Here is a 22,558-nt window from a genome sequence, read left to right as displayed (position 1 = left end):
CTGGAATTCTCAATTTCCTTTATTGCTTTCTGCTTGCTTTCTAAGTTAATGATTCTTGATGAAAACAGCAGACTAGCAGTGTGAGGTTTTCAGAAACATCCAGGTAGGAGATCACCGCTACTGTACAAAAGGATGCATGCCTGTGTCCAAGTAGGTATTATTGAAATATCCCTAGGTCTCTGCCTGGGTGCTATTAGGGGTGTAATCATTGTATTGCATTTTATAAGTATCGTTGCAGTAGTAGCTGCTAAAGAAGGGCTCTCAGGAAGATGAGACTCTGCAATCCATTGTAAGTCAGGACAAATGTGAAGGCAGTTAACCTAACCTGGCCTCGGTACTTCTGCAGAGTCTATTATAGAGGAACACTAATTGTCTAGTTTAAACCTTGAAATATCGAAACACTCAGGGTAGGCAGTCACATACTACCATAGACTTCCTATTACTTTTCCTGTTCTGTCACGTTTTAAGAGAAAAGTGATTTTGAGTGGGCTTTACACTCTGCTGGGGAAGAGAAAGGCTGACTTTCTGATTTATGCATTTGAAAACGTGGGTTTTCTCTGTATGTGAGTAGAATACAAATCTGATTCTATAGGACCTTCATTTTCAATTGGAAGCTGAAGTCCAGCGTACAACCATGTCTCACTCATTTCAGTTGATTTAATGTTCTTTATGGCAGTTTGAGGTTGCTTTGTTTGCTCACTTGGTATGTTTTGTTTCAACTTGTGCAGAGTTTGAAAAGAAAAAGACAAATCAAGTAGTTGAAGAAATGTATTCCTTATCTAGAGTCTTATGCTTTGGTACTTAACTTAATGTGAAAACTGATACGGCTCCCTGCGTAAGTTTCACTAGCGAGCTTTCCCACTAAGAAACACAGCTTTGTCAATGTCTAATAAAATGTCCAAGCTTTGTAACTGTGAGAGTAAATGTACGTTGGAAAGAAATTAAAGGTACTAGTATCCCACCGTTACTGAAAGCTCTCTCTGTTCATCTTAATTAATATACTCATTCTGCTTCTTCGGCAGCACCCGGCAGCAGGACAGTGAGTTCTGTGGTGGGGGGCACTTTTTGAGGCGGTGGGAGCTTCCCTGAGCCGGGAAAATCCCAGAAAAACCCAGGCGGGGGTCCTGACAGCCCCCACACGCCGGTCCCGGCGGCTCCCGCGGGAGATTTAAACAGTCCCCTGGGAGCACCGCGAAGAGGAGCGGGGCAGTTTGAGCAGGCAGGGCGAGAAGGCAGGACGCAGAGAGGACCTAGAGACTAGACAGAAGGCACCGAGGACGATGGTGGCCACCTGGCAGAAGATTAAAGCTGCTCTGTGTGCTGCAGCAGGCAGGATGGATGCTGCCACTCAGACAGAGCCACAGTGGGTGCAGGCAGCTACCCAGACCCTGGGCTGCAGGCAGCGCCCCCCTCCCACACCGGCTTGTGCCTCTGGTACTGGCTCCACTTGTGAAAGCTGCGCTCGAGTGGGGAAACTCCGTCATATGGTGGAGGAGTTAAGGAAGGAGGTAAAGAGGCTGAGGACCATCAGGGAGTGTGAGAGGGAGATAGACCAGTGGAGTAGTGCCCTCTGACTAACTCAGCATCCTGCTGGAGCTGGTGTATCCAAACACCAACCACCTGCAAACTGCAAGGTTGGGGTTACAAGAGATCACAGAATCACAGAATAACCAGGTTGGAAGAGACCCACCGGATCATCGAGTCCAACCGTTCCCATCAAACACTAAACCATATCCCTCAGCACCTCATCCAGAGATGGGGAATGGCAGCAAGTTCCTGCCAGGCGAAAGAAACCTGCTCCCCTCAACCAGACACCAAAACCCCAGATCCCCCTGATGACTAAGTACTGGGTACTGCAGGTGGAATCCAACCCTGAGGATGAGGATGATGGCTCCCACCGCCTAGAATCCTTCCCTAGGCCGCACCATCCTCAGAAAAAGATAAAAACATTCTCCATCAAGAAGACAAGGAGGGTGATTGTTGTAGGGGACTCCCTCCTAAAAGGAACGGAGGGACCCATTTGCAGACCGGACCCGCTCCACAGAGAGGTCTGCTGCTTACCGGGGGCATCAGTGAAGGAGGTAGCTAGAAAACTTCCTTCCCTGGTCCATGAGACAGACTACTATCCTCTGATAGTAGTCCAAACTGGTAACGATGGTCTAGTAAACAAAAAGACCAAAGCCATCAAGAAATGATGGCCCATTCAGGGCCATTGGGAAAATGATGGAGGGTTCTGGGGCTCAAATAGTATTCTGCTCCATCCCAAGGCTAAATAGAGAGGAGCAGGAAGCCAGGAAGAAGAATACAATTAATGCCTGGCTCCTAGCCTGGTGTGAGGAGAGGGGCTTTGGCTTCTTTGATCATGGGGTGGCTCACGCACCCCCAGGCTTGGTTACTAAGGATGGGACACGTGTGTCTCCTAGGGGGACTAAAGCCCTTGCTAAAAACCTAGCTAAGCTCATAAACCGAGCTTTAAACTAGATGTGAAGGGGGAGAGGGTTGAGACCAGGCTAGACAGGAGCGAGCCTGGACGTGGGGCACTGGAGGTTTGGAGAGGGTGTGCTGGTGAGGACCACCAGTACATCACCACACAGAAAGTGGGGGAGAACACACCTGGGGGTGGTAAGGGAGATACAGGCACTCTGGAGCTAGCTACTCCAGTTACCAGGCAATTGGGAACGAACTCTGTTCCCTCTAAGAGGGCTGAAGGCTCAGCAGCTCAGCTGAAGTGCATTTACACCAGTGCACACAGCATGGGGAGCAAGAAGGAAGAGCTGGGAGCTGTTGTAGGGCAAGGAGGTTATGATGTTATTGCCATCATGGAAACGTGGTGGGATGACTCATTTAACTGGAGTTCTCCTGTGGTGGTGTACAAACTCTTCAGGTGGGATAGGAAGGGTAGGAGAGGAGGCAGGGTAGCCCTCTATGTAAGGGAGGACTTGGACACCAGTGAGATGGATTGTGGCGATGAGGAGATTGTGTGCGTGTGGGTTAAAATCAGAGGAGCCCATAAGAAGGTAGATTTTGTGATGGGAGTCTGTTACAGACCACCCAGCCAAGGAGAAGCAGCTGATGAGCTCTTCTATAAACAGCTGGGGTTAATCTCTAGATCAATGCCTCTTGTTCTTGTGGGAGACTTCAATCTTCCTGATATCTGCTGGAAGTACAACAGAGTAGAAAGGAAGCAGTCTAGGAGGCTCCTGGAGTGCGTGGAAGACAACTTCCTTGCACAGCTGGTGAATGAAACAACAAGGGAATGTGCCCTCCTGGACCTGCTGTTTGTCAACAGAGAAGGCCTTGTGGGGGATGTGGCAGTAGGAGGACGCCTAGGACAAAGCGATCATGAGATGATAGGGTTTTCTGTTCTAGGTGAAGTGAGGAGGGTGGTTAGCAGGACAGTAGCATTAAATTTCCAGAGGGCAGACTTTGAAGTCTTCAGAAGGCTGGTCGGCAAAGTCTCATGGGAGACAGTACTTAAGGGCAAGGGATCCCATGAGGGCTGGGAGCTCTTCAAAAAGGAAATCCTAGCAGCTCAGGAGAAAGCCATCCCCGTGTTCTGGAAAAAAAGCCGGCAGGGGGGAAAAACAGCTTGGTTGAACAGAGAGCTCTTGAGTGATATCAAGAAGAAGAGAAATGTTTATGGGCTCTGGAAGAGGGGACAGGCCTCTTGGGTGGACTACAGGAGGGAAGTGAGATTGTGTAGAGAAAAAAATCAGAAGGGCTGAGGCTCAACTAGAAAACAGATTGCCAAAGTCTGTGAAAGATAACAAAAAATCCTTCTATAAATATATAAATAATAGAAGGAGGACTAGGGAGACCATACAGTCCCTATTGGATGCAGAAGGAACAACAGTGACAGGGGATGAGGAAAAGGCTGAGGTACTTAATGCCTTCTTTGCCTCAGTCTTTAATTGTAAAGAAAGTTGTTCCCTCTGTGTACAAACCCAGGAGCTAGAGGAACAAAATGAGGCTCCCATGATCGAAGAGGAGGTGGTCAGAGCCTTGCTAGCCCAACTAGACACCCACAAGTCTATGGGGCCAGATGGGATTCACCCAAGGGTATTGAAGGAGCTGGCGGATGTGCTGGCCAAACCCCCTTCCATCATCTTCCAACAGTCCTGGAAGACTGGGGAAGTCCCACTGTACTGGAGGCTGGCTGATGTATTGCCCATCTACAAGAAGGGTCACAGGGAGGATCCAGGGAACTACAGGCCTGTCAGTCTGAGCTCAGTGCCAGGGAAAGTCATGGAGCAGGTGATCTTGAGTGCTATCGTGAAGCACATGCAAGAGAACCCGGTGATCAGGCCCAGTCAACATGGGTTCACAAAAGGCAGGTCTTGCCAAACAAACCTGATCGCGTTCTATGACAAAGTGACTCGGTTGCTGGATGAGGGAAAAGCTGTGGATGTGGTCTTCCTGGACTTCAGTAAAGCCTTTGACACAGTTTCTCACAGCATTCTGCTTGAGAAACTGTCAGCCTCTGGCCTGGACAGGCGCACACTCTCCTGGGTGGAAACCTGGTTGGATGGCCGGGCCCAGAGAGTGGTGGTAAATGCTGTGAAATCCAGCTGGAGGCCAGTGACAAGTGGGGTTCCCCAGGGCTCAGTGCTGGGTGCAGCCCTGTTCAATGTCTTTATCAATGGCCTGGATGAAGGCATTGAGTGCACCCATAGCAAGTTTGCGGATGACACTAAGCTGCTTTGAAGTGTTGATCTGTTGGATGGTAAGGAGGCCCTGCAAAGGGATCTGAACAGGCTGGACCGCTGGGCAGAGTCCATTGGCATGAGGTTTAACAAGGCCGAATGCCGGATCCTGCACTTGGGGCACAACAACCCTGTGCAGTGCTACAGACTAGGAGAAGTCTGTCTAGAAAGCTGCCTGGAGGAGAGGGACCTGGGGGTGTTGGTTGACAGCCGACTGAACATGAGCCAGCAGTGTGCCCAGGTGGCCAAGAAGGCCAAGGGCATCTAGGCTTGTATCAGAAACGGCGTGACCAGCAGGTTCAGGGAGGTTATTCTCCCTCTGTACTCGGCACTGGTGAGACCGCTCCTTGAATCCTGTGTTCAGTTCTGGGCCCCTCACCACAAGAAGGATGTTGAGGTTCAGGAGCGAGTCCAGAGAAGAGCAATGAAGCTGGTGAAGTGGCTGGAGAACAGGCCTTATGAGGAACAGCTGAGAGAGCTGGGGTTGTTTAGCCTGGAGAAGAGGAGGCTGAGGGGAGACCTCATTGCTTTCTCTAACTACCTGAAAGGAGGTTGTCGAGAGGAGGGTGCTGGCCTCTTCTCCCAAGTGTCAGGGGACAGAACAAGAGGGAATGGCCTCAAGCTCCACCAGGGGACATTCAGGCTGGACATTAGGAAAAAATTTTTCACAGAAAGGGTCATTGGGCACTGGAACAGGCTGCCCAGGGAGGTGGTTGAGTCACCACCCCTGGAGGTGTTTAAGGCACGGATGGACGAGGTGCTAAGGGGCATGGTTTAGTGTTTGATAGGAATGGTTGGACTCGATGATCCAGTGGGTCACTTCCAACCTGGTTATTCTATGATTCTATGAAATGCATTTTGTTCCTCCTTTTTATGAATTATTTTCTGTTACTGTTATAAATGAAGCTGTAAAACATCCTAAAGCTTTCATCAGCACCCCAAGAGGAGGAAGAATGCCCTTACAAATCCATACCTCTTCTCCCTGTTTGCTCTTTCTTCGTCCTCCCCAAGTGAGGCGATCAGATAATCAGCTTCATATAATCGAGGGACAAGAACCTTGTTTCTGTGAAAGGCCGTTTCATAGCCAACTCCAGGGAACAGTGGGCAGGCAGCACTTCAGGCTCTTGTCAAGGGTGGAAGAACAGGCCAAGCTGCTGCCAGCAGCGCATTTTAGTCTTTCCCAGCACAATGACAGGTCTGTGTGCTGGGCTTGCTGCTGCCCGTTTGTTGCCAACCCCAGTGTAACCAGAAGGCCATCTGGGTCATTAGGAGACCAGCCCTTTGACTGCACTGGCTCAACAAAGAGGGAGGAAAGAGCATGATGAAGGCCAGATGCCAGTCTGCTCCTCCAGGCTTGCTGACACCATCCCTCAAGCTGATGCTAGACTGGATCCCTCAATAGCTGGGATCCTTTCTATAACAAGGATCATCTGCTCTTTATGAGATGTTCACTCTTACTGGAAATCTTTACTGTTAGCGTGTAGACTCTAACATGACTGTGCTATGGTATATGGATAGCAGTAGCTGGGTAGCTTTAGACTAGTTTGACTACATGTAATGACTTCCAATTTAATTGCAGTCCTGAGGGAGTTGGCAGATGTGGTTGCCAAGCCACTCTCCATGATATTTGAAAAGTCATGAGTGGTTGCCAAGCCACTCTCCATGATATTTGCTACAGTGTTCAGTACCAACTTATGGCAGTTATCTGTGGCCAAAATGCAGCAATTTTTGTACTTTTCTTGATCATAGAATCACCAGGTTGGAAAAGACCCATTGGATCATCAAGTCCAACCATTCCTATCAAACACTAAACCATGCCCCTCAACGCCTTGTCCACTCGTGCTGTAAACACCTCCAGGGGAGGTGACTCAACCACCTCCCTGGGCAGCCTGTTAATGTGACAGCATTCAGCAGAGGTGAATATAGTCCTGGTTCTTAACCTTTTAAATTGCTGCTGTGGTTTGCAGTTAGACATTTCTTTGAGAAACTGAAAAGTAAGGGTTTAGATTGACAGTGGAAGTAAATTAGCTGGTTGTGCCACAAAATTAGAACTCTGGGGTACTGAGCAATCTTCAGAGTCAGAATGTTGCCCTAAATAAACCCAGACTCCCATGATTCTCCTGTGATTAAATCAGAATTGTCATTTGGATGTTCATACTTTCTTGTATGGGAGAGAGGCTGTCCCTTGACTGCCCAAAACTAAAAGAAAAATCATGGCAGCATAAGGCAAGATGAAATCTTGAGAATAAACCTAGCAATTAGTAAGAAATAAGTGCATTTTTTACAAGAACAGCATGATGTACCTGTGAGTGGAAATGTAAGTTTCCTTTAGAATATGCAGGGTCAAAATGTGGGATCCTCTTTTGAAAGCTGGGATTTTCTGCTTCTTTTGTTTCCTCCTATTGTATTCGCTTGCCATTTTACTGGCATAGCTATGTACATCAGACTTTGAGGAGGGGTGAGAGGTACAAGGAGATGATTTTTATACTTTCAAACATTAATAATTGGAATAATGCTAAATTTAAGGTAGATAAAAGATTGCAGTTGCAGTAATGTGATATTATATTTCAATATTTCTCAGACTAAAGGGAAACGATAAACAAGAATATTAGAGAAAAATGGAAGCCTGAATTCTATAGTTTTAAGGAAACCTAACAGAAATTCTCAGGAAAGTGAAGAAGAAAAGTAATTCTGACTTTCTTAGACATATATCTGTTCCACTATCAGGTGTTATTTTTTAGGGTTTTTTTTTAAAAAACTAGATCTCACTAGCATTATTACTATGGCCTGGCAGTGGGTTTTGGGGTTTTCTGGTTTTTTTTTTGGCTTAAATTCAAGACTTTAAATAAGGTACATCCAGGACGTCTGGCCAGTTCAGTTTTAAAATCCTGATTGGAGGTAAAGTAATGTTTTAAAACAAAACTAACTACATGGAATAAACCTTTATGAATCATAAAATCATAGATTCATAGAATAATTGCAAGCCTTTATAAATGGTCCCTCCGTAGCTTTCTTGTAGGCCCCTTTCAGGAACTGGAAGGTCGCTGTAAGATCTCCTCGGAGCCTTCTCTTCTCCAGGCTGAACAACCTCAGCTCTCTCAGCCTGTCCTCGTATGGAAGGTTCTTCAGCCCTCGGATCATCTTTGCAGCCGTCCTCTGGGGCCGTTCCAACAGTTCAATATCCTTTGTATGTTGAGGATTCCAGAACTGGACACAATACTCCAGATGGGGTCTCACAAGAGAGAATTAGAGAGGCAGAATCACTTCCCTGAACTGCTGGCTGCCATTAATCACCTCCATGCCCTCCATGTGCTTTAGCATAGCTTCTGCGAGGATCCGTTACATGATCTTCCCAGGCACAGAGGTGAGGCTGACAGGTCAGTGGTTGTCAGGGTCATCTTTTCTACCCTTTTTAAAAATGGGCACAACATTATCCTTCTTCCAGTTACCTTCTTCCAGTTACCCTTCACCAGTCTCCTGATTGCCGTGACTTTTCAAATATCATGGAGAGTGGCTTGGCAACCACATCTGCCAACTCCCTCAGGACTCTGGGATGCATCTCATCAGGTCTCATAGACTTAAATATGTTCAAGTTCCTCAGGTGGTCATGAACCTGATCCTCCTCTACTGTGGGAGGGGATTTACCCCCCTGGTCACCATCTTGCTGTCCCATGACCCAGGAGTGGTGAGGAGGACAGTTATCAGTGAAGACTGAGGCAAAAAAGTTGTTAGGTACCTCAGCCTTTTCCTTGTCTGTTGATATGAGGTCACCATTTTCAACCATCAGTGAGGTATGTTCTCTTTGGCCTTCCTGTTTTGGTTGACGTACCTGTAGAAGCCCTTCTTGCTGGTCTTCACTCCCCTTGCCAAGTTCAACTCCATCTGCACCTTGACCTTCTTGACCTCATTCCTACATAACCGGGCAGCGTCTCTATACGTGTCCCAGGTTACCTGTCCTTGCTTGCACTGCCTGTGCAGTTCCCTTTTGTTCTTTAGTTTGAACAGCAGTTCTTGACTCAGCCATGCTAGTCTCTTCCCTTTGCTGCCTGATTTCCTGTATCTAGGGACCGAGCTCTCTTCTGCTTTATGGAAAGCATCCTTAAATATTTGCCAGCTCTGTTTTGCTCCTTTGTCCCTGAGGACCACATCCCAGAGGATCCTACCAAGTAACTCCTTGAAGAGCTGGAAGTCTGCTTTCCTGAAATGTAGGGTTCTGACTATACTCCTCACTCACCCCTTATCCCTCAGGACTTTGAACTCCACCAGTGTGTGATCACTGTATCCCAGGCTGTCTCCAATCGTAATGTCACTGATGAGTTCACTCGTATTAGTGACTGTCAGGTCCAGTCTTACATTCCCTCGGGTGGGGATCTCTATCAGCTGGACTAAGAAATATCTTCAGTACACTCTAGGAGGCTCCTGGGTTGCCTGCAGCTTGCTGTGCTTCTTTTCCTGCATATGTTGGGGTGGGTGAATTTCCCGAGTAGGATGAGAACTTGCAAGCCTGAAGCCTCCTGTAGCTGGAGGAAGAAGACTTCTTCAGTTGGCTCTCCTTGATCATGTGGCCTGTAGTATACACCAACCACAAGGTTCCCATTGGTTATAAGTCTGACTTAAAGCTACAAGTCAAGGATTTTGAAGAGTCAAGATTGAAATATTTGAAATCCATCCTTAGTCCACTATGCTGTCTCTACTGAGTAGCACGTAGGATCATGTACTGTTTGAGAGATACGTGAACTGCAAAAATTCTCCAAAATAGGGCAAATCCACATTGGCAGGATGAAGTAGAGTTTCTAATGCCCTTGTTCATCCTGTTATGTAGCTAAATGGCAGACGACATATATAAGTGCTGTTTATGTTAGGTAGTGAAAGTGCCAAATTGTGAAATGCAGCTGATTTTGCATCCCTGTAATGGTTATGTCCTCATTGATGTTTTTGCTCATTTTTGTCAGTGCCATTGCTAATTTGATCCCTTGCTCTTCTCAGTTGGCTGATTGTCATGATTCAGCTTGGCTTTTTAAGGGCCTTCTTTATAGCAGGACATTAAGTTATTAGGATATTTAAGTTAATAACACTGCCTGCCCTGGCTCAGATCTTGTTTGCTTGCGCTTGATCATCTGTGGGCAGCTTAAAATGTCAGGCTGGTTGTCTCAGTATGAATTACAGGAAAGGTTATCAGTATTACAAAGCTCGCCTTTGGAATTATACCACTACATCACTTAAAGCCAAAGGGTAGAGAGGGGAAAGGGACAGAAATAATGAGGCAAATCCTGCTCTGGTGATTTCTACTGAAAACAGAAATAGGACCTTATTTAGAATTAAATTCTAAATAGCACTCTTAAAACCTCATATTTGAATACTCAGATTTTCCAGACTGCTGTGTCTTATGATTTTTGGAAGGTGTAAGAACTATTTGTCATTTCTGCTTCACTAATGCCTGGAGGCCTGTATCAGGATCAGACTGTGGTCACGTGTGTTGTTTTTCAAAAGAAACATTCTCATTGCATTCTTTTACTTTGAAAGTGAAACAAACCCCCAATGCTTACAATCCCAAAATTGGAAGAAATTGTGTGAACTATTGTGTGAGAAGAAAAAAGGGCAAGGAAACATAGCTTGGATTCAGACTTTTGAGAGATTATTAGAAAAGCTGAGAAAAATATTGTTTAAAAAAATAGCTCTGCAGTGCCTTTTAAAATCAGTAAGCGTCTATTTTAATTCCCATATAAGTAGTAACTGGCTGCTGTCTGTATATATACTTAAAAGTTGCTTGCTGTATAAGACCTTGTTTGCTTAATTTCAACCTAACTGAATTTTTATGGCTGTGCTGTAAACCTCTTGAAAATAGTGGCATAAATGGAAATGCTGACACAACGTTAATTACACTGGCTCCAGTGTGATACTGTGATTAAAGTTTATTTATTTTGTGTGTGCCTGTCTCTGTGTGTGTAATTTCATTGTTGAAAAACTAATGGAAAACTAATGTGGCAATGGAGAATGTGATTCTGTGCCTGATATGTTATTTTTCAACAGCAAGGAACAGTTTTAATGCTGGTTTACATGATCAAAGAATTGAATTTTAATTGAGGTATAGTTTAGGTATTTAAAATTTTAGAAATTTGGGAAAGTGACAAGTTTACCACTTTAAGGCTGTTTACTGCTCTTCCAGGTGTTTTTAAATGGCTTTTTTGGGTGGCGAGGCTAGACATGTATTGCATTCATGTTAGAAAACAAAGAAAATGGTTGCATTTCCTTGCAACATTTATTTTATGAGATGATTGGGAGAAAAGTGTCATCTCTAAAAATAAGGATATGCAATCCAAAGCAGTGCACTATTGAAGATGAAGTAACAGCTATCAAAGTCTTTTTGGTAGATAGTATGCCCAACTGATACTCTTAGATTGCAAATCTATGTATTGCATCTAGTCAGCTGGGAGAAGAAAAGCGCAAATATCATATGACCAGAAGAAGAGTGAGAGAGGGATCCTGTCTCCAACCTGTTTCTTAGGAGAGTGAACTGGGATTAGAGGGGACTTGGCTGCAGTCTGTTCCCAACAGTTTATACGTCTCACATTGGGCAACAACTGGATAAAAACATGACGTGGTCTGGAGAGAAGAACTATTCTGTCTTGCTCCCTGAATGAATGTTGAGAGTGACACGCTATGATGCCATATGTAGATATGCCTGTTTGATGTTGTGATTTTGTGTTAAGTTTGCTGCCCCTTTCAGTAAGGTGCATTCAGAGCACGTGTAATGGTTCTCATCTGCTTTGCTCCTGGATCAGTTAGGCAAAGTAGTTTTTTTGGCATTCAAACATATATGGAACTTGAAGGCTGATCAGAAAGGGTGTCTAATGGATTGTGAGTTCTGTAGACATGTGTGGTATCCCTAGTTGGTTGTCTGTGGTGTGCTTTCCTTGAAATCACTGCTGGTGTTCTGCCTCATTTTAGAGACCAAAGTAATCATTCCCAGTAATCTTACCATAAACACCTTTCTCACAAGCTCATAGCATCCAGTCAAACTTCTCTGCAAGAGAATAATTACAAATATTCTTAATACTGATCTGTCTGGTAGACTGCGATGGCTGTGATGTTGCAGGATAATGCATCTTGCAACTTGGCAGTGAAGAGACAGACAGGTAGTGGGGGTTGAGAAGACCAGAAGGAAAAAGTGAAATCTTTGTGTGGAATGCACTTCTTCAGTTTGCTCAGTGAGAGCATTCAGCATACATTAATCTAGTCCATAAAATTTACATTTTTTTAATTTTACTGTTTGCTTTCACTGGAAGAGAGTGCAAAGTAGGCACATAGTTTCAGTGTGAGGTCTTTATGATTTATACGTATTGCTCAGAACTACCACTGACCAAACTTCTTGGTCTTGTTCCCATTTGTTACAGTAATTAAATATTAAGTTGTTATGAAAGGATTGTACCCTTCCCTTGAAGGAAAGAAAGAATGTAGTTGTTCCATGATTCTGTGGAATAGCTGATGTTTTATTCAAATCTATGTGTAAAGGTAGAGAAATAATGTGCCATGTTTATCCCATCTGGAATGAACGTGACCATTCTCATCCAAAGCAAATCTGGGAGTCTCCTACCCCTTAGTGAATTTGGAAAGTGGAGTTTGATAGGGTTGGAGAGGGAAAAAAATCAACATATGTTGTAGGGACATTTGGTTGGCAGGAGAAGAGAGCCTGTGTACAGGTCAGTTACATTCTGAATACATTACCTTCTTCAATGCAGCCTTCAATCTATGTTAAAAATATTTGTCCTTGAATGACCTTGCATTGAATCAAATATCACACTGGAAATTTCGAAGTGTAATTGAAGACAAATTATGCAAAAATTAAAAGTACGCATTGTATTTTTGCTGTGATTCCAAGCCTGTGAAAGGCTAGCATTACTCTTTAAGCACACTCGTTAATATGAGGGAGGTATTTCAGGCACATAAACGGAAACCTAAGTATGATCACGTAGTGTTTCACTGAGTGAATAGTCACTGATACTGTGAGTGAGTGAAGACATTGTAAATAGGAAGGTGGAGGGGAGAGGAAGGAATGGCGTATGAAAATTAATTTCTTTTTAAAAATGCTGATGATGTGTCTCAAAGATTTGTTTGAAAATATTGGGTTAGCTTTTTCTGGTTTTATGCCTATGGACTTCTCAAGTAGGTATCTTTGCTCTGCAGTGTCCCCAACTGGTCCCAAAGAATCATTCAGCCTTTACACAGAACTGCTTGCTCCTGTGCCAACCTTGGGAAGGAGCTCAGAGGAGCATTCTCCCTTAATGCCATCTCAGAGCGCTCCCTGTTGCGCTGACAAGCACACACCTTGCAGAAATACTATAGCTAGACTTCATAAAAGGAGGGCTAGATCTCTAGGGCTAGAATCTTTCCAACATCTTAAGCAATCTGTTTTATCATGCCAGTTGGAGCAACCAGCCTGTTCCTCTCTAAAACCAACAGCAGTTAGAAGGTAGTAGAAGTTACTAACCTGTAAATCTTCTCTAGAACTCACCAATACGTAGCAGCTATCTGCAAGCCCTCAGCCGTTCCCTTCACAATCCATGACTGGATGCTTTTCTAGATGCTACTATTCAACTTCATGAATCAAAAGGCAATGCTGTCTTGCAAGATGCTTCAAAATGAGGGTACCTAACATCAATTATTCCCAGTGAGAAGGAAATGTAGGTATCTTTACAGATCCCAACTGTTATTCAAATAGGAACATCAGATAAGAAGGCTCATAAAGACAAGTAATGCATCCCTTTTACCATACCTGATGTAGTGCAAATCTTTTTCCAAGGGGAAAGTCTGGAAGCTTTCAAATATTTTGACTATTGACTGCCATTATCAGTAAGGGTCCTATATGGTAACTGGTAATGAAAATAATCAGTAGCTTGTTGAGATAATTAAAGCTGTTAACTCCTCCTAAATGTGCAAGAATCCTCCAATTTAAAAAACCCAATGCTTTGTTCTGTTGGTCTCTCCAAGTATTGGTTGGTCTCCAAATTCTACTTCCCGAGAAATCTCTAAAGGATTGACATCTAGTTTCAGCCTGGATGACACTTGCATCCTTTACATTTGACCTTGGCAGTCCTTGTGACATAGAGAAGATACCTACTAATGGTGATGGCCGGAGGCTATATTTTGTTGTGTGCTGCATTTGATCTGCTAGTAGCTTTTGAGGCTAAACCATGAAGTACCCTCACTGTGCCCTCCCTCAACAATGGTAATTTAGACTTAGATTTTTGAGGTGGAATGAAAACTTCCTGACCTATCATACTGATATTGTGGTCAGTAGCATGAATTCCAGCTGGAGGCCAGTCACTACTGGCATCCCCAGGGGTGCACTGGGCCAGTGCTGTTTAACATGTGCCCTCAGCCAGTTTGCAGAACACAGAAGAGTGGCTGATAAACCAGGTGGTTGTGCTGCTATTCAGAGGGACCTTGACAGGCTAGAAAAATGGGCCGACAGGAACTTAATGAAATTCAACAAAGGGAATTATGAAGTCCTGCACCTGGTAGGGCATAATCTCGTGCATTGGTACAGACTGGGGGCTGACTGGTTGGAAAGCAGCTTTGCAGAAAAGGACCCAGATGTCCTGGTGGACAGAAAATGGAACATGAGCCATCAGTGTGCCTCTGTGACAAAGAGAGCATCCGGGGCTGTAGTAGAAGGAGTATTGTCAGCAGGTCAAGAGATGATGATTTCCCCCTGCTCAGCACTGGCAAGGACGAATAACCAATGGATCCAATCATAGGTCTGCAACTGAGTCCACTTCTGGGATTTTTAAGACAAGGACGTGCTCATACTCGAACAGGTCCAGCAAAGGGTCATGAAAATGATTAAGGGCTTAAAACATCTCTCATATGGAGAGAGGCTAAGAGAGCTGTGGCTGTTTATCCTGGAGGATTGCAGAGGAGGCTGGAGGAGGTCATATGAATGTGTATGAATACCTGATGGAGGGGAGTAAAGCATCACCATATGCAGCAACAGATGTTCTGGTTGTTCTGATTTCTGCGTTTTGGAATCAGATAATGAAAACTGACCTGGACTTTTGATCATTTTATTGGAACTGGCATATGTTTTAATTGGTCCCTTACATTTTAAAGTTTTGTTTGTGGACTCAACATGCAAATTGAAACATATGCAAAGATATTTATGTATGCTTGATGATTGCCATAGCTTTTATAGGCTTAAAATTCATAAAGCAGGCAATAAATACAAGAGATTGACAGTCTTTCATTAACACAATCAAAGCTGGCATATTTTGAAAGGCCTAGAGCAGCGCAAAGACTGGCTCATTTGGCCTCAGGGTGTTTCGGCAAGTCTTTGTTTGCACTGATAATAAACTAAGGTTAAATTTGGCCTGTGTCTTTACTTAGCCTTTTTGGAGAAGGCCTGTAAACCACTTAGAACATTTCAGGAAGTGGATAGAATTTATATTTCATGTGTTTAAGGAGGTTAAAATGTTTCAGGACACAAAGTATCTCAGGTAAACACTGTGTTCTAGGATCAAATTTGGAAAAGTGCTGAGTCTTAATGAGGTCCTGTAACATCCATTAATCAGTGTGAAATATTTATGCATGCACGCTGGATCTTGAGATCTGGCTTTGAACATGCATATATTGATGTCGTGTACTATATATCATTTGATGTGAATTTATAGATCATCTCAGAAACCGAAACTTTTTACACCATACTGAAAAGCAATGCGTTTAGATGCTACACATTCAGTCTCTGCCTTTCCCGTGAATAAGGTGTGGATTAATTTTTTTTCTCTGTTCTTTTTTTTTTTTTCTTGTCTTCACCAAATGATGTCCTATTGCGCAGGATGCCATGTGAGAGCAGCTGGTTAAATCATGCTTGTGTTCTCAAGAATGTTATCAGAAGACCTCATTCTTCAGAAAAAGAAGAAGGGAAATAAGACTTTTGCCTTGTGTGTGTAGTGCCCTTTATTGCACTAATGTGAAATGATTTGATGTGATGGACAGCAGTTTATCAAAACAAAATCTCATTAAAATCTATTTGCACTTTGCCCTTTGTATAATAAGATTGTGAAGCTTTTTGTGACCAGACAGTAACCTGTGGTAACCTGTAGTGTGCGCACATTTATGGGTGATGAATGAAACCATTGTTATCACCCTTAAATGTTGGCATCAATATTGTGCTAATAACATTTGGAAGTTTCTGCTTTATCAGCAGCAGTGACTGGCAAATAATCAGCTGTTTTGTAATGGGAAGCTTAAAATAGCAGCTGAAGACATTTGAGTTAAGCTTCATGGAAAAAGACACTGATGCATTTATTATGATATCATATTTGTTGTGTAAGGATGACATGATTGTTGTTTTAGCTTTTTAGACATACAATGCAATTAAGAATAATCAGTTTTCCCACACATTCCACAAAGCAACTGAAGCACGGATACTAATAACCAGGCTCTCAAATGTAGAGTGACTACTGCTGCTGCATAGGCAGCCCACGGGTACAGATGCAGTTCCATAGTGGTATGCAGCTATGGTGTGACCAGTTTTCTTACAGAGATGTAAGTCTCAAAAGAAGTTGCTGATAAGTAGTAAACTCTTTAAGATTTGCCCATACTACCAATTAAATATGTTTTGGAGTGCGGAGGAAGGGGATCTGTATATGAGTACATCTGACATGTATTGTGGGCTTTGTAGTCTGCAGCAGGCATCCTGACTAGAAGTTTAAAAGAATCCCTGAAAGAATTTCTAATTTGTGTTCAGTGGAAATAGTAGGTGGTAGCACCAATAAAAACTATATTGTGTTACATATGCACACAGATATGTGTAGTGTTTACCCCTAATTTGTGTGAAATGTGTGTGGCTGATTTTAGAACTCAGAGTGTCAGCAAAGACAAGTCAGGGTTTGGCTACTGTGTTCAGAAAGCCGATCTTGCCTGTAACTAAAGGTAATAAGTTTATACTGACAGTTTTAGTTCATAGGTATTCCTACTAAAAGCCATTTATTGGGAATGCGGCAAGAAGTGTCTTACATATTCCTGAAACAGAATCTATCATGATTTTTTTACAAAGAAATCTGCATGAACAGATATATCTAAAAAATTCTGCATTCATATACAACTTTCTCTTCTGTATTATTTTGCGCATTTTTTCCTGTGCTCGTTGCATTCCTCAGCATGAGTATGCAGTACCTTTATATTATGCATGCTTCTAGATATTTATTGTACTGGGGCCAAGTCAGTGGGGCTGGTTTTTGCATGCTTGGGACTAAATGTTTGCTGAATTTTATCTTTGCTAAGAATCTTAGACGGAAGTACTTAATAAAATGCCTGAAAAATAAATTGCTAAACTTTATCACTGACCAATACTATCTAGCAGGACAGGAAATGCAGAGAGAGGAAACAAGTCATATACTTACTATGATGTACAGTTACTTGCATTTCAGTGGACATAATTTTCCACATACAATTTTAAAGCTTTGACTACAACAGATGGTAAAAAGAGTCTTAGTGTGTGTACAATTGTATCTGTATGAAAAAATGCAAGTTGAAATAACATATTCCTGTTTGTGAAGAAGAATAGGTCACAGTAGAATGAGAAGATTTTTATTACTGAAGCTTTCCCACATGATTACTTACATTTGTGTCTTATTTTACCAAAAATTTATAGTAAAAATTCATACCATTAGATCAGGAATCCGCAGCATAAGAAGGATATGGAACTGTTGGAACGGGTCTAGAGGAGGGCTACAAGAATGATCCGAGGGCTGGAGCACCTTTCATACGAGGACAGGCTGAGAGAGTTGGGCTTGTTCAGCCTGGAGAAGAGAAAGCTCCAAGGAGATCTTATAAGCAATCTGAAAGGGGCCTACTGGAAATCTGGAGAGGGACTATTCATTGTGGTGATAGGAGGAGGGGCAATGGGTATAAGCTGGAGAGGGGCAGATTTAGACTAGACATTAGGAAGTATTTCTTCACCATGAGAGTGGTGAGACACTGGAACAGGTTCTCCTGGGAAGTTGTGGATGCCCCATCCCTGGAGGTGTTCAAGGCCAGGTTGAATGGCGTCTTGAGCAGCCTGATCTAGTGGGATGTCCCTGCCCATGGCAGGGAGTTTGGAACTAGATGATCTTTAAGGTCCCTTCCAAGCCAAACTATTCTATGGTTCTATGATAGCTTATAACAAAAATTGATTTCTGAGAATGGAAGATGAGTTTCCCTCTCTGCCAGAAAGTATCACAAGGCCTTCTCACCATTAGTGCACCAGCCTGTGCTGGCCTCTTGCACTGAAGTCAAATGCCAATTATCCTGGTAAATCTTTCTCAGTCCCTATGAATGTGGGACACATGTGAAAAGTTTCAGGATGCCTCAAGACAGATTTTCATCAAACAAACTATTGATAGAGATAATTCTCAACTCTAGGCAAACTCTGGAAGAAGGGTGTGCTTGTAGATGACTTTGAGGCACTTGTATGAGACTAGAGCTTGGAACTGAATGGAAATGTTTAAGGAAGTAATTTGAACATTATTTACAAAGTTTTCACTTCAAAGATGTGCTAATATTTTATAGTTTTGTTAGAGCTTAGCACCTCCTTTTGTTCTTCCAGGCTTTTAAGACCAAGGATGGCTACATCGTGGTGGGAGCTGGAAATGATCAGCAGTTTGTCACTGTGTGTAAGGTAACGTTGTGTTAGGCGACAGTACAGATGTGTGTAATAGTTTCCATTCTGACTAGGAAAATAATTGCTGATTGCTTCTTAATTCCCCTTCTTGTGAAAATAAATAACGAGTATAAATTCTAACCTTGAGATCTTGGCTGGTAGTTTAGGGGACTGATATGGGTTCTGTGCTTTGCCTCTGTATTCAGAACACCCCAATTTCCAGGCTTGTGAGTGCTGAACCTCTTTTGAAGTCTGTGCAGCTGAAAAATGAACAAGCTAACAGCCTTCCAATTCTGGAATGGTGAATGTCATGGAATTCACACTGGTGCCTTTTTCAAGAAGAAATGTGACACTGTTTCTCCCTCAAATACACAGGCACAGCTATTAACAAAGCAAAGAGAAAGGACGGATGGTTCTTGTGCCACCTTAATCAGTAGCTGACTGCATAGTCCTTTCCAAACACAACTATGGTCTATACTTACAGAGAAACTAGTGGACTTCTAAGAAAAGTAATATTACATAACTGTGGGCTGATTTTGGAGTGGGGCAGAGATATGACATTGAAGGATGAATCTTAAAACAAGCATACTGTGTTCCAAATCTGGTATTTTGAACTGAAGGAACACGACTCTGCTGATTCTCTTTCAATAGAGGGTGGCTTGGAAAATTGTAAAATAGTTGTGGATTTTTCACATACTCTTTTCTTCAAAACTAAGTGAGATGAATATTTGCCCTGGTCTACAGGTTGATTTTTTTTGTTTCATCCTTATAAAGGTGTTCTGGTATTTATGAAATTGAAAGTAGAATGTACAGAACATGGAAAAATGATAATTGTTCATATTTCAAAGAGATTAAAAAACCAGAAAAATTAATTCAAGTTTTGAATAACGGTTAGGTCTTTCTGTAAACTGATTATCGTTTGTATTTAAAAATAACAGTCTCTTTACCCTTACTGAGTTATTGTAGGTGTGGATTTGGACTATTAAATTGCCCAGACAAGGAATGATATGGAAGTCAGTGGAATGCTGTGAAACCCATTAGAAGTATGCTCTGTGTTAAGTCGAAGGTGATCTGGAACGTAAAACACTGTGATGTGGGAAAACCAATAAAGGAAAAGGACTTTGGTACAGGAAGGTCCATAACACCCTAGTGAGCCTTTACTAAACAGAGAGACCACTAATTCAAACATTGGAATTGTTATTAGAGAACCTTTCTCAGATGAGTTGGTGCTAAAAATACGGGCTGTATGGAAGCTGTTGCCCTGAAGATAATACACTCTAGAGATGTAACAGCTGGCCCAAGCTGTAAACAATTGCAAACATTCTGCTTCAACCATATCTTTTCAGGCAAGCAGAAAGAAAAAGAACCGGGAATAATTCTCTGTGATATTTTCAAAATCAATGATAACTATCTGTGGCTTCTTTGGAGATTTGAATAATTGAGAAAAGCTTTATAACTCTGCTGGCTGAAGTGCATTTGGTAGCGATCAGCTGTTACAAAAGCACATCCTAATGTGTGGCTGTTTTGGTCTAAATAGGAATACTGAGCAGGAGTCTTCAGAAGACTGAGCTTTTGTATACAGCAAAGGAGAGTATAAACAGGTTTGTTGGTGTTAGGGGCCAACACTCAGAGATATTGAAGGAGGCATAGAAACAGAAAACAGCAATTTCATTCCGGTGGTCACAGTATAAAGAAAATAACACTGGCATCATGATGCAGAAAGATGAATGGCATGCTACTGAATAACTACTCGAATGTGCCTTTGTTAGTCACAGAAAAATTGAGAAGGACATATATAGACATGCAGCTTTACAACAGATGGACATTAAATTAAAGCTAAAGTCAGGAACATTAATTAAAATGGTAGAGTCAGCAACTCCATATGATCATTTTTCGTTTAACTCATCAAATGGAAACAGTTTTCTGATTAATTTCTTGGTTTTGTAAGCTCTCAGAAGTAAGTATTCACTACCACTTACTTTGAACAAGTTTATGATTTTTTTCACTAAAGTAATAATTTGTAACTCAAAAATAGAAGTATTAAAAAGAGGAGATAACTTTAAGGGAGTACCAATATTATTGTTAAACTTCCAGACAGGAAAAAAAAGAATATTTTCCAAAGCTAGATTGTGCTCTGTTATGGTTTGCATGAACTGAGTTGTGTAAACATAGATGGAAAGGAAAATATGCTCTGAATTATGTTGGAGGAAGATGGTATATTGATGTTTTATGTTACCTTGCAGATAAAAATCTGTGGAAAAGTTTTTTAATACAGTTATTATTCTAACATAACTTAATGTTGCCTTGGTTTCCATGCTTAATTTTGTCACTCAAGGTGACAGCTATATCAGAGGTGACTCTGTTTTGAATATCTCTAAGTATTGGTTGAAAGAATACCTATTTTGTCAATGGTTGTAAGTCATCATCAGCTATTCACTTGGAAGGGAAACCATATAGTTATTCACTCCAGCAAAGTGAGGAATCACTAAATGAAAGTGGCCTTGGTCTGAACCAGTCTCAGAGAAGTTAGCAGAATTTTATGTTTGAGGCAAATATCAGAGACATTTTCAGCAGTCTCTGTATCACTTAACATGTGGTGGTACATATGGATTCAAGGAGTGACTGAATATGTTAGTAAACCAAAAATCCATTGAGGATCACTAAATATATGTAAAACAGCTTCAACTCAGAAATCTAAAGATGGCAGAAATTTGAATGTGTAATGGCCCTGTTCTTAAGCTCTTCCCAAGCATCAGCACTCCGCACTAGGCAGGGATAGGATAATGTGCTACAAGGACTTCAGATTTGAGCCAGTACTATTTTTTTTTTTTTTTTTTGGTAAGCCATTTTGGAAATAGCCCTGTAAAACAATGTAGCAAGTTTGGAGTTGTTACAAGTCTCATCATAAGTAAAATTGATCTTGAGTGAGTGTTAGTGACTAGAAATACATGAAGAATACATGACAGCCTCTATCTTTGTAAGCTTCTATTCTGCCTTCCTCTGTAGCTGATGTTACAGGGATATTTTTTAAATAAATTTGGAAGGCACAACTCATTCTGTTTGTTTATATTCTATAGAAATACATTGTGGCATGAATAGATAAATTACATAGTAAGCATTGATTGTCCACATGGCTACTCTGTCTCATAAATGCCTCTACAAAATTCTAAGACTCATTCTCCACATTTAATTCCCTTTATAGTATAATTCACATTGTCTTTGCATGATGATTAAATTTTTAATGTGCCGGGTGGAATTACACATAAAATATATATTTTCCTTTCCTTGATGAAAGTAAGATTATACCACCAATTTTCTTTATTAATTCTTTTGGAAGAAATCATAAAGAAAACCCATGACATTTCGATAGAAAACAACCTTTTCATTTGTTTTTTACTTTTTGAATGGAAATTACTGAAGTAGAAATATTCTTGGACATACATTTTCTCAGTATCAGGCATGAAGTGCGTCCTACATTACATAGTGCAGGATAATCCCACAGATCTCTTCAGCCTCATGATAATAACTTACAAACTTTTTATTGTTGTACAGTAAGAATTTATCGTAGCTAATGGTGAAGGCTACTCAACTGAGATTCAAATCTTCAGTTTAATTTCTGTTCTTTTCTGTACGTGTTATGTAACATTAACTGGAAGACTTTACTTACTTTCTTATTTCCTAATCTATATTAAAAGGTTATTGAGAAGTAGGGATTTTTGGAAAGCTATCTTCAATGGGTAATGAATTGCTTAGCTATATATATACACCTCCTGCCGAGCACTTTTCTTACTCACATTTATTTCTACTTAGATCCTGAATTTGCCTGAAGTTAGTAAGGATTCCAGATACAAAACTAATAATCTCAGAGTCCAGAACAGAAAAGAGCTTATTGACATATTGTCATCTCGGTAAGTTAATAATAAGTGAAGAAGTAGCATTTAGTCTATTAATGCAAATCCTCATGTATAAACATCTCTCATCATGTGAAAATTTTACTTTACTCTTTTGAAATGCTTTTTTAAAAAATAAAAGTACTGCGAACACTTGCTGATAACTGATTACAGTAATCTAGCAAGAAGCCAAACTAGAGATTTAAGTTTTCAGAAACCATTTTAACTTATTTTTAACAGTTAACTTGAATTTTATTGTAACAACTGGTTCTTTCTGCTTTCCTGGGTGAATGTAACTCCTGGAAATAAAATCTTGGAGCATG

At 41.8% G+C, this 22,558-nt stretch overlaps 1 protein-coding gene across 3 annotated transcripts in view; it reads left to right on the top strand.

Annotated features, from left to right (window-relative positions):
* Positions 1–22,558, top strand: part of LOC138722050 (succinate--hydroxymethylglutarate CoA-transferase-like) — a 342,380-nt gene that overhangs the window by 105,638 nt on the left and 214,184 nt on the right. For all 3 annotated transcript variants that reach the window (XM_069859772.1, XM_069859773.1, XM_069859774.1), the window contains exons 10-11: positions 18,292–18,363; positions 22,156–22,253. In XM_069859772.1, the coding sequence (XP_069715873.1) occupies positions 18,292–18,363; positions 22,156–22,253 (170 nt within the window). The remainder of the gene's footprint in view (positions 1–18,291; positions 18,364–22,155; positions 22,254–22,558) is intronic.

The sequence above is a fragment of the Phaenicophaeus curvirostris genome, chromosome 6 (assembly GCF_032191515.1).
Source record: "Phaenicophaeus curvirostris isolate KB17595 chromosome 6, BPBGC_Pcur_1.0, whole genome shotgun sequence".
Taxonomy (NCBI): Eukaryota; Metazoa; Chordata; class Aves; order Cuculiformes; family Cuculidae; genus Phaenicophaeus; species Phaenicophaeus curvirostris.
This window is presented reverse-complemented; position numbering and strand designations above follow the sequence as displayed.